The 10,547-nt window shown below is 58.0% G+C and overlaps 1 protein-coding gene across 1 annotated transcript in view; it reads right to left on the reverse strand.

Moving 5' to 3' along the window:
• Positions 1-9,999, reverse strand: part of IQSEC1 (IQ motif and Sec7 domain ArfGEF 1) — a 372,639-nt gene extending 362,640 nt beyond the window's left edge. Inside the window, exon 1 of the mRNA XM_032262298.1 lies at positions 9,440-9,999. Within this exon, the coding sequence (XP_032118189.1) occupies positions 9,440-9,717 (278 nt within the window). The 5' untranslated portion in view covers positions 9,718-9,999. The remainder of the gene's footprint in view (positions 1-9,439) is intronic.
• Positions 10,000-10,547: the final 548 nt, after the last annotated feature.

A 10,547-nucleotide genomic window follows, 5' to 3' on the forward strand; every position in this document is an offset into this window, starting at 1 on the left:
CTCCTCCTTTTTTGTGGGGAGACCTCAATTCAATAAAATTAAGACTCCACAACTTTAAAACATGTGAAGAGACTGCAGCATTAAAGGGATTGAGATAACACATCTTACAAAGGATTGGATTCAAAATCAGCAGCAGTGACTATGCAGAGAAGTGGGTAGGTAACAGACATGTACTGAAACCCAAGTCTCAATCAAACCTGATTCTCAATTCCATGACTTTCTAAAATCACTTCCTTCTCAACAGAGAAAGAAGGAACAACAGTGATACAAGTGGCTCTGTGCACATTTATGTACATCAAGGATATAATCCTCACCCCTTCTCCAGGAGGTAGGCTTTATAACCCATTTTACAGGTGAGGAAGCTGAAGCAGAGAGGCTCAGCCACAGGCCAGAGAAGACATAGGTGGTACGTGGTGGAGGGAGCTGGGATTCAGGCTGCTGGCCTGGCCCCAGAGTCTGTGTCCTGCCTCCTGGCCACCGTGCTGCCCAAGTTCTCCGTGGGGAGCCTCACCCAGCACAAATACTCCACGGGGAGCCCCAGCCAGCCCAGGGGAAGTGAACATCCCTGCTTGGGCTGCTCCTCCCTCAAGGTGAAAGAGTGGGGTAGCCTGGGTGTGGGGAGCCTGAGGCAGAGTCCAGGGTTGTCGACAGTCCCTCACTCCCCATTTAAAGAACTCCCTGTTCCAAGAACTTCCTGTTCCAAGAACTGCTACAGGCAACTAAGACGGGCATGGCCCCTCCCACCTAGAGCCACTCCTCTCTGGTCCCGCTCCTCTCTCTCCTTCCCATCTGGACTGGCGATTGTGGGGGGAAAGAGAGGGTGGGGCCGTGTGCCTTCATCCCTAGCCCTGTCCACCCCAGCAGCCTCTGCCCAGGCTCCCAGCATCCAGTTCTGCAGCATCTCCTGAAGCCTCCCTCACCCTGGTACCCATGCCTGCCCCAGGAGCCAGAGATCCTACCCAGATCTAAGTCCCATCACTTCCTTCTCTGTTCAACAGCCTCCAGGGACTTCTGTCTCCCTCAGATCAAAGCTGAAGTCCCCAGTGGGCCCACATGGCCCTGCTGACTGTACGTCAGCCCTCGCCCCTACCCCATTCGCCTCCAACCTCCTCTCTCACACTGTCCCCCTCACTCTGCCCCATGCACACTGGTCCGCTCCCTGCACCTCAACCACGCCGCCAGGCACACCCCCCACTCAGGGCACCCTAAGTGGGAGATCCAGTTGTCACTGTCCCCGTAGCAGAGATGAAAAAACTGAGGCTCAGAGAGGTGCATTTCACATGCCAAGGGGAAGACAATATAAGCAGATTCCAAAATAAGCAGACTCTGGGACCCTCCTTCAAGTCCTATCTCCAGGTTTTCCCAGGCTACCCCCCAGGACCCATTGGACCCTGCAGCCCATCCATGAATCTCATCCACACATGTGCCCGCCCCCGGAAGGGTCCCTAGAGGCTGTCTCCCATCACTACTAGACACATGCTGAGGACTTCTCTCCTGAGCACTGAGGCCATCCAGGAAGCAGAGGATCCCACCCCGTACCTCGTCCTCACAAGGCCAGCACTCCACAGGCAGCTACAAATGACCTGCAGAGACCATCCCGCCATGCCGGTCCCAGGACATCCTCTGAGCAAGCCCTGTCTTCTGCCCTTAACAAGTGTGCTCCTGGGGTTCCCATGGAGCGGGCGGGGCCAGGCCCGTTGGTTCTCCAAAGGTGTAATGCTCTTCACACAAGTGGTACGCAGAGAAAGGACATCCAAACCACCACAGGCGCTTCCAGCAAAAGCTGGGGCAAAGTCAGAAGAAGGGGCACCCATCCCAACCCTCCTGTGCAACCATGTGTCCCACATGTGTCCTGCATGAATGGAGATGTGAACAGCAGCTTTCTGGAAGCTCAGCAATTGCTCACCTAAGCAGAGTGGGGAAGTCAGACCAACTCAGAGAGGAACACTGGGCACTGGCTGCTGGGTGCTGCACGGCTTAGAGCGCCCTCCCCGAGCTTACTGGCACCCACTGCCCATAGCAGCCCTGCCAGCTGGGTGCAACCACTGTCAGCTTTGCAGAGAAGGGACTTGGGCTGTCTCCAGGTGGTGCCAAAGCTACGTTCATTCTGGCTCATGAAGCCAAAAGTCTGGGGAGGGGACCACATTTGGAAATGGCCCCCGATGTTTTCAAAACATCTACACCGTGCAGTGAACAGCTCTGAAGTAGCCCGGCGTGGGGTGAACTGCACAGGCCCTGGAGGCAGACAGGCCTTGGTGTGAATCCCACCACTGCCACCGGGTGACCATGGGCAAACCACTTAACTTCGTTGAGTTTCAGGTTTCATAACTGCAAGATGGGATAAGGACAGTTCACACTTGTCACAGGGTTAGAGCATCAACAGAGATACGGAGAAGAACGTGCCCAGCACCTGGCACCTAGAACGGCCTCGGTTATTCCTGTGGCCTCATTGCAATCAACACCTTCTAAGTTCAGGTGCAGAACCACAGGCTCTAACCCATGCCTTTGTGGATCTTGCCTCCTTCAAGAGGGAAAGCCAAACACTTCAAAATCAGGACTCAAGCTAGGGCCAGCTTGGAGGGCAGGGGCCAGTCTTGTCCACCAGCCGTCTCAGGTCCAATATCTAGGTTCTAAGCAAGCCAAGTGCCCTGGGCTGGTCTGTGCCTGTCTTCCAGGCACCTGGCCCAGCTGCCTCAACCTGTTACCACCAACGACAGTACCACCAGCCCATCACACGCCCCATGTGCAGACACACAACGCACGCTGCTTCCCCTGCTGCGACACCATCCTCCTCCTCTCTCCTGCTCTTCAAGTCCCAGCTCAAAGTTACCTCCTCCAGGAAGCCTGTTGACACCCATGGGCGGTCACTCACTTCCTGCTCTGGAGCTGCACACCACTTGGCCCCCTTCCTCCCTGGCCTGATCCCTCTGCAAACTTCCACGGATAAGTCTCCATCTCCCATTTGCATGATGCTTCCAAGTGGAGGCAGTGGAGGAGCTGCCCTAACCAAGGACGAGAATCTCTCACGAGCAGCCCAGGAATGGGTGTGTGTGGGGAGGTGGCGGTTGGGTGCAGGCAATGCGGGGCCCAGCTCCTGGGCCACAGCAGGCGCCCCACCAATGTGAGCTTCCCATTCACAGGGTTCCAGACACCCTCAAGGACAGATGGGCATGGAACATAGAAATATTTCAAAACCTTCACTGCAAAACCCAGGGAGGCAGTGATCTGCCCCACACGGCTTTCAACTTTTCTGTATGCTTGAACATTTTCGTAATGAAACATTGAGGGAAAACAATCCTCAAAAGCATTCTCAATGCCCTGCTATTCCTCCCCTGGACCCACCACCTAATGCCGGCCACAGGCAACTCCCGCGTCTGATCTCCCTACGCGGAAGTGGCCCTCCGCATTTTCATGGAGAGAGACAGCAACTCAGACAGTCTGGGGCTATTACTTGGAAAGTCTGAGCAGCAGGGAAGTGGCTGAGGCAGGGCTGGGACTCTGCCAGCCTGCTGCAGGGACAGGGCTAACTGCTCAGGAGCCACCCATGGGGGCCTGTGGGGTCCCCAGCAGAAGGCCAGAGGCTGGAGAGAGGCGTTGCCAACCTCAAGGCAGCAGCCGTTTCCTGAAGAAAACAGAAGCACCCAACATTTGCCATAACTGGCCCGGTGCATCCTGCTGGAGTATCCACCCCTCGGAGGGCAAGATTCAAACTCCCATGGCCTTGTTGCCTCAGAGCTTCCATTCAAGCCACTTGGTTGCAGCCTGGCCTGGGTCTGCCCTGGGCAGGGCAGCACACTGGAGACCCCCTGACCTGGGGTTGCCTCCCCGCCCCACCCGTAGCCTCCGCTCCATTTCAGTTAGGTCAGTTCCTTCTCCCGTATTCTGGTTTTGCCGAACACCTGGCTGGCCTGTGTGGTTTTTTTCTGTTGCTCTGTGGCAATTATACAGATGACACCTGACAAGCTCAGAATGGTGCACTTTCCAAGTTAGGCAAAGCGTCGCTCCTTCTTAAAAAAACAGAAAACAAGACACAAAAGACTGGATCAGCTGTCAAAACAATGTCACAGACAAAACAGCTGACAAACAGCCACCCAGCTGGCAAAAAACGCTGATGTCCCCAAATGCCTGACTCTGGGCCCCTTCAACATGACCGACCCCTCACACTCCCCCCAGCAGGGCAAAGCCTCCTAATCTCTGCCGGGAGCAGCGAGCCTGAGTCCAGAAAGGGGAGGCAAAAACCTAACGTCGAAACAAGTAGGTCCCGACTTTATTTCACACACAGTGCCACTCGCTGTCTTCCTCAGCTCGGGCTGGATAAAGAAGCATCTCATGGTTTATTTTTCAGGTTGTAAAATAATAATTTCCCCAGTCTGTCAGATGGCTGGGAGAGCTTCGGAGACACACTCTCTCATCTTTCTCTACCATCTGCTGGAAAATGAGAATGGCTGTCCCCATTCCCTTGGAGCTGAACACATTTTGTCTCACCAGGACAAGTCTCCCAGAGTATGCTGCAGTTCGTTTCCGACTTGGGGACGTCCTCCCCAGCACTGGACACAGGCTTTATCTTGGCTGGGAGAACAAGAACATTACTGAAACAAAACACGACACAGTATCTTCCTCCGCCCTGCCACCCTTTCTGCCAACTCAGAGATCTCTCCACAGCCCTCTCCTCTTTGCTAAGAGGGGACAGGAAATCCAACCTAAGCGCCCTCAGTCTTCCAGCCCCCAGCCCAGCATTGGTGCTTCCTGGCTACTTTGAAGAACAACACATACATCAAAGCTTGGTGGGCTCCTGGCAGGACCCTCCTGAGGGTGGCTTTCTGTGTCATCAGTCTGCTGCCCATTAGGACAAACCAGTCTCTGCTTGCCACCCCTTCATCAGTGGCCACCCCTGAGCTTGCCTCTGAACTGACGGGCCACCGGACGGTTAATGTCACCAAGAACCCGTGAAGAATACTGGTTTTGGTAAATCAACAGAGCCTGAATGCCACTGAAAACCTCCCCCAGAGTGAGTCACCAACTCAGAGCGTCAGAAAAACATCCTCTCCCAGTGATATGACAGCACTTAAGGGCTGGAGGGGACCAAAAAGCAAGGAAGGCCGCTCCACTGGGCCTCCCCATCCCCACCCCCAGCCTCCTTAGGCAATGTTTCCTTCTGCCAAGGAACTTCGGAAGATCAAAAGCTGGAAGGGATCATCTCATTAAATCCTTGCCCCCTCTGCACTGCCACCCCATGTGACACTGGGAGCCCTGCCTTGGTGACAAGATTGCACACGGCAGGGCGGAAACCTTCCATCTGGGCTTTCTCCAGCAAGAGAGGCCAGGAGTCACCTGGGATCCTGGGAGGTGGTATGGCCACTGGACATAGTGAAGGGCAGGTGGTGGGTGGATAGGAGCAGAGGTAGGCTGAGTGCGGTGGCTCACGCCTGTAATCCCAGCGCTTTGGGAGGCTGAGGCGGTTGGATCACAAGGTCAGGAGTTCGAGACCAGCCTGGTCAACATGGTGAAACCTGTCTCCAGTAAAAATACAAAAATTAGCAGGGTGTGATGGTGCACACCGGTAATCCCAGCTACTCAGGAGGCTGAGGCAGGAGAATTGCTTGAACCTGGGAGGTGGAGGGTGCAGTGAGCCGAAATTGCACCATTGCACTCAAGCTTTGGGCGACAGAGCGTTACTCTGTCTCAGGGAGAAAAAAAAAAGCAGGGAGCCAAGACAAGCCATCTGAATCCAAATCCTGGCTCCACCCATTAGCCAGATGGGAGAGCTTGGGCAAGGCCATGATTTCCGAGCCTCAGGTTCCACATCTGTAAAATGGGAGCAGCAGCTGCACCTGCCTCATAGGAGTAATGAGACAAGGAGATGAGCTGACCAAGGCATAGACCGTAAGCAGGGCAGGCACACAGGAAGCCCCCGGTGGACGCAGCCATCGGCCCCACCCCTGCTCCCTGGGATTTGGATCTGGGTGGTTGTTAATCCCAGCTGTTCCTGCTGAAGTTCACCTGACTTTCTAAGGGAAAATGCAATGGCCTTAATCAATCCCTCCAGCTTCATCCACTCAACAAATCTCTACTGAGCACCTGTTATGCATCTGAACCTCTAGTGAGCAGAGAGCAATCCCAGAAAAAGATCACTAACAGCAGCCAATCAGACACTGGATATGAATTCTGATTCGTATCCAGAAAAGAAGCGTAACCAAATAATCAAAGTAACCACAGTCATCCCGTCACTGTATTTTCCCCTGTTATCATCCTGCTTTTCCCAGAGCTGAGAAACTCACGACGGAATTTTTCAGGGGGTGTGACAGCACAAAAGAGCACTCTCTGAGAAAGAGTTTAAAGGTTTCTGGGCTTGGACACTTCCACACACCAAGTCATCCTGCCCAGGGACTGCTTGGGTGGGGCAGTGCCAGGCTAACCGTTGTCCCAGGACAAGGCTGCTCAGTGGTCTCTCAATTGCATCTGTCCATCCGCCCGCAAGTCACTGCACCTTCTGTCTGTGCAGCGGGCTGAGGGCTCCTGCCTCAGACCAGAGAATCTGGAGGCTATGTAGGAGGAGGTCAGCCAGGCCCTCCCTCACAGGGCCTCTGTGTGCAGGCAGGGAGAAAGGGGAGGCAAGTCCCCCAGCAGGAAGTCAATCCTGATGCTGTCGCCTTGGGAAGCCCATGCTCAACCATGGTACCAGCCCCCACGTGGCCTCTGGACAGCCCTTCTCACGGTACCCCATTTCCCTCTCCATCCCCCCTGCACCCTGCTCCAAAGTTCTCACCTCCTGCCTGTGCTCAGTTGGCCCAAAAGAAATGACAAATGGGTGGACAATGGAAGAATCTGACCTACATTAAGCACTTACTGTATACCAGTTTCCTCCATGCCCATCTTTGCAAAAGTATGGGAGGCAGCTATGATCATTTCTGTTTTGCATGCATTTGAGAAAACCTGAGGCTAGGAGGGGTAGTGTGACTTGTCCCATGGTCACCAGCTGGGACCCTAGTTTGTCGACCCATGTTGCTCTCTCTATGCAGAGTTGCTTATTCTCTTCCTCGCCTCTCCATTCTTCCTGTCATGTTTCCAAGCACATTGATAATGAGTCTGCACACAGCAGGTGCTTAATAATAGCCCTCAAGGGGATTGGTTATCCCATATTCCTTAGGCATAAATCACCTTGCTCTGCAGATGGGCAGTGGGACACATCCAATCCATGGTTTGTAGAGCAGCCCCTGGGGACCCAGAACCCCATGTATGTGAGCAGGCCATGTGATGCCCCTGTCTCTGTGAGTCTCCTGTGAGGGGAGGAGACGCCAGCATTCTCCTTCCCAAAAGACTGCGAAGTGAATCAGATGCACAAAAATGGGCCCGGCTGCTCCATCTTGATGGGAACCCACCCACAGCTCCTGCTCACACCAGGGCTCCCCACAGCCTCACTGCTCATCCTGAGGCCCTGGCCCAGCAGCAGCGGGTGTCCTAGGAGCTGGCTAGAGATGCAGACCCCAGCCCGCCCCAGGCCCACCAGCTCAGCATCTGCATTATAGCTAGATTCCCAGGCTCCTGGTGTGCACATTCAAGTTTGGAAGCTGTGCTCAACCTAGACCATGGGCTGAGGGCTGTGCTGCCACCCTGCTTTCCTTAAAGGTGATGCTCTCTCTCATGAGCCATGGCTGTGTCTCCACTAAGGGGAAGCCAGGTAGACACAGCCAGGGGCTTCTGAAACAAAATCCCAGCCTTCCCATCCCGGCTCCCCCAGCCAAGACAGCTGCCTGGATGCAACTGAGGGCATGCCCCACCGCAGGACAGACATGCTGCCTCTGAACATTCTCCTGTCCCCCACATGGTCACCGGGGTGATGCTGAAGGGAAAAAGGAAGCCATTCCCCAGGGTGGTGGTGTGAGGCGTGTGCCAACCAACATGTCACTGTTTCCCATGAAAGCTGGGATTGCCCTGGTGCCGCCTCCCCAAACTGCTAAGGACTTTCCTTGGGCATCCTCAGCTTCTCTTTGGGTCCTCGTGTGGGGGAAAGGGCCCGTGGCTGCTATGGCGGGACTGAAGGGTGAAGGGAGTCTCAGAGACTCTGGAGGGCCAGGAGTAGGGCCCAGAGAGGCAGCGGGTGTGGTCTCTGCTTCCTCCCAGTGACACCAGTTAGGAGCTATACACACACCCGCCCCTCCCTCCCCATACACAGAGTGCAAGAGCCTGCCACCCCAGCCTGCCAGGCACAGGGCCATGCGCTCAGCCACAGCACGACCCCATCCTCACAATGCTCCTTCTCCAAAGAGCCCCCAGCCCCACCGGCACTGCCCAGGGCCAGCACACCCTCCAGCCAGCGCCACAAGCAGGGCCTGTCCCATGGCCACAGCGGCTGCAGCCCCCCTGGGGTGGGAAACTCAGGTCTCCATGACAGTGATGGGACTCCTGGGAATCAGGAACTACCCTCCATTCTGGGGCCACGGCTAACTCCTCCCCCATTTCCACCCTGGAAAGGCCGCCCCGCAGGAAGACTGTCCAGAAGCCCTGAGCACGGCCACTCCCCCAACCACGCAGTGCTTGCGTCTGACCCAGGCCAAGCCATAGTGTGTGCCCCGGTGGTCCCGAAGACGGAAAGGCAGAGGGCACAGCAGCAGAATCCCCGCCCCAGCGGCACCGAAGCCTCCCAGCCCCCTTGTCCTGCCCCAGATGGGCACCCGCAGGTCCACAGGGTGAGGCTGCTCTGTGTTTCGACACCGACACCCATGGGAGGCAAACGACAACCCGGCCGGCGGGCTGTGAGCCGGCAGGGACGCTGGGGTCCAGGGCTGCTGGACGGTCCCGCCCCGTACCTCTCCCCATCCCTCACTTAATCCTAGGTCTGAAATAGCCCCGGGTAATCCCAGGGCGAGGCGGTCCAGAATTAACCCAGCCTTGAAGTAAGAGAAGGAGGCGTCCAGAGAGGAGGGCTCTGCGTGTCCTGGACTGGACACAGCGTAGAGTCCATTCCAGGGACGCCGAGACCCGCAAGCTACCCAGGTCCGCTCCAGAGCTGGATCCGCGCGGGCCGCGACCCCTCCCTACCGGTCTGGGATCTCCGGGTCGGGAGTTCTAGCCCTGCTGCACCGAGACCTAAGTCCGCTCCCCGGACAGACTTCCGCCCGGTCCATCTAAGCCCCGGGGGTCGCCCACCCTGAGTCCGCGCTGCAGCGGAGAGCCAGGCCGGCGGGAGCGCTGGGCAGCTCCCTGGAGCCTCTTTCCAGGCAGCCCAGTCTCCACCCGAGATGGAGCTCCGGGTCTGGGCGGCGACCCCGCCAAAGAATCCCAGGGAGCCGTTAGGGGTCTGGCAGCGGGCGTGGGCGCTCCCAGGACAGCCACGCGCCCTCCCGCACCGGCCCGCCTCCCCGCCAAGCCCCGAGGGAAGCCGCGGGCCCCAAGAAGTTCCCACGCCCCCGACACGCCCGCCGCCCCGGGCCTCGCTTACTTGTCGCGGCGGCCGCCGAGTTCCGGGATGGCGCCGAGCAGCTGCGGGCCGGGGCCGGGGCCAGGGCCCGGGTCAGGGCGGCGGGCGCACGCGGCCAGGTGTCGCCGGTGTCGCTCCAGCAGGCCGGCGTTCTCCCGGCTCAGCCGCGCCACTTGGCGCTCCAGCTCCTCGATGCGCCGCCGCCGGCGCGCCAGCAGCTCCTGCTGCGCCGCGACGATCCGGGTCAGCTCCTGCAGGTACTCGGCCGCCTGGCCGGGGGGCTCGGCGGCGCTGGCCATGGCCCCCGCCCGGAGGCCGGCCGCGCCTCAGGCGAGCGGGCGGCGGGGCGGCGGCGGCGGCGGCGGCGCGGCCATGGCTGCGCGGCGGGGACGGCGGCTCGGCGCGGCGCGGGGCTGCCGCGGCCCCGCCTCGGCTCTCGCCTCCGCCGGCGCCGCCCCCGGGGCCCCCGCGCCTCCTGCTCCCCGCGCCGCCGCGCTCCGCCGCCCGCTGCCCCGCGGACGCGCCGGGGCTGCAGGGCGCGGAGCTGCGGCCGCCGCGGGCAGGCGAGGAGTTTGCAAAGTGCCGGCCGCGGCGCGGGAAGAGGCGGGGAGGGCGCCGCCTGCTGGGACCGCCCTTGGGTCCCGCGCCCCCGCGCCCTGCGTCCGGGACCGCTCCTTCCTTCCCCGGCCGCCTCGGGTGCCTTAAATCGGAAGCAATTCCGTGAAATACCTCTCGAATCCTTCAGCGGACGATTTTAGGTAAAGTGTAAATAGAAAAATAAATAACACACTCATGAGAACGATGGTATTTCTTACTGATCTGAGTACTAAAACACTGGGCATGGGCAGGGCGCAGTGGCTCACGTCTGTAATCCCAGCACTTTGGGAGGCTGAGGCGGGAGGATCGTTTGAGCCCAGGAGGTTGAGACCAGCCCGGGCAAAAGAGTGAGACCCCGACTCTACAAAAATAACAATAAAATAATAAAATAAAACACTGGGAATGTGTTGTACTTGCAGAAGCAAGACGTTTCCCCGGCCGTCCTTCCCTGCTGCAACCAGAAGATGGCCCTGAAGCCTCCACGGTTCTATTTGCTGCACCTCCAAGGCTCAGGCGCCCAATCCCTCTACTC

This window comes from Sapajus apella, unplaced genomic scaffold (genome assembly GCF_009761245.1).
Source record: "Sapajus apella isolate SASKATOON/1434 unplaced genomic scaffold, GSC_monkey_1.0 scaffold128, whole genome shotgun sequence".
Taxonomy (NCBI): domain Eukaryota; kingdom Metazoa; phylum Chordata; class Mammalia; order Primates; family Cebidae; genus Sapajus; species Sapajus apella.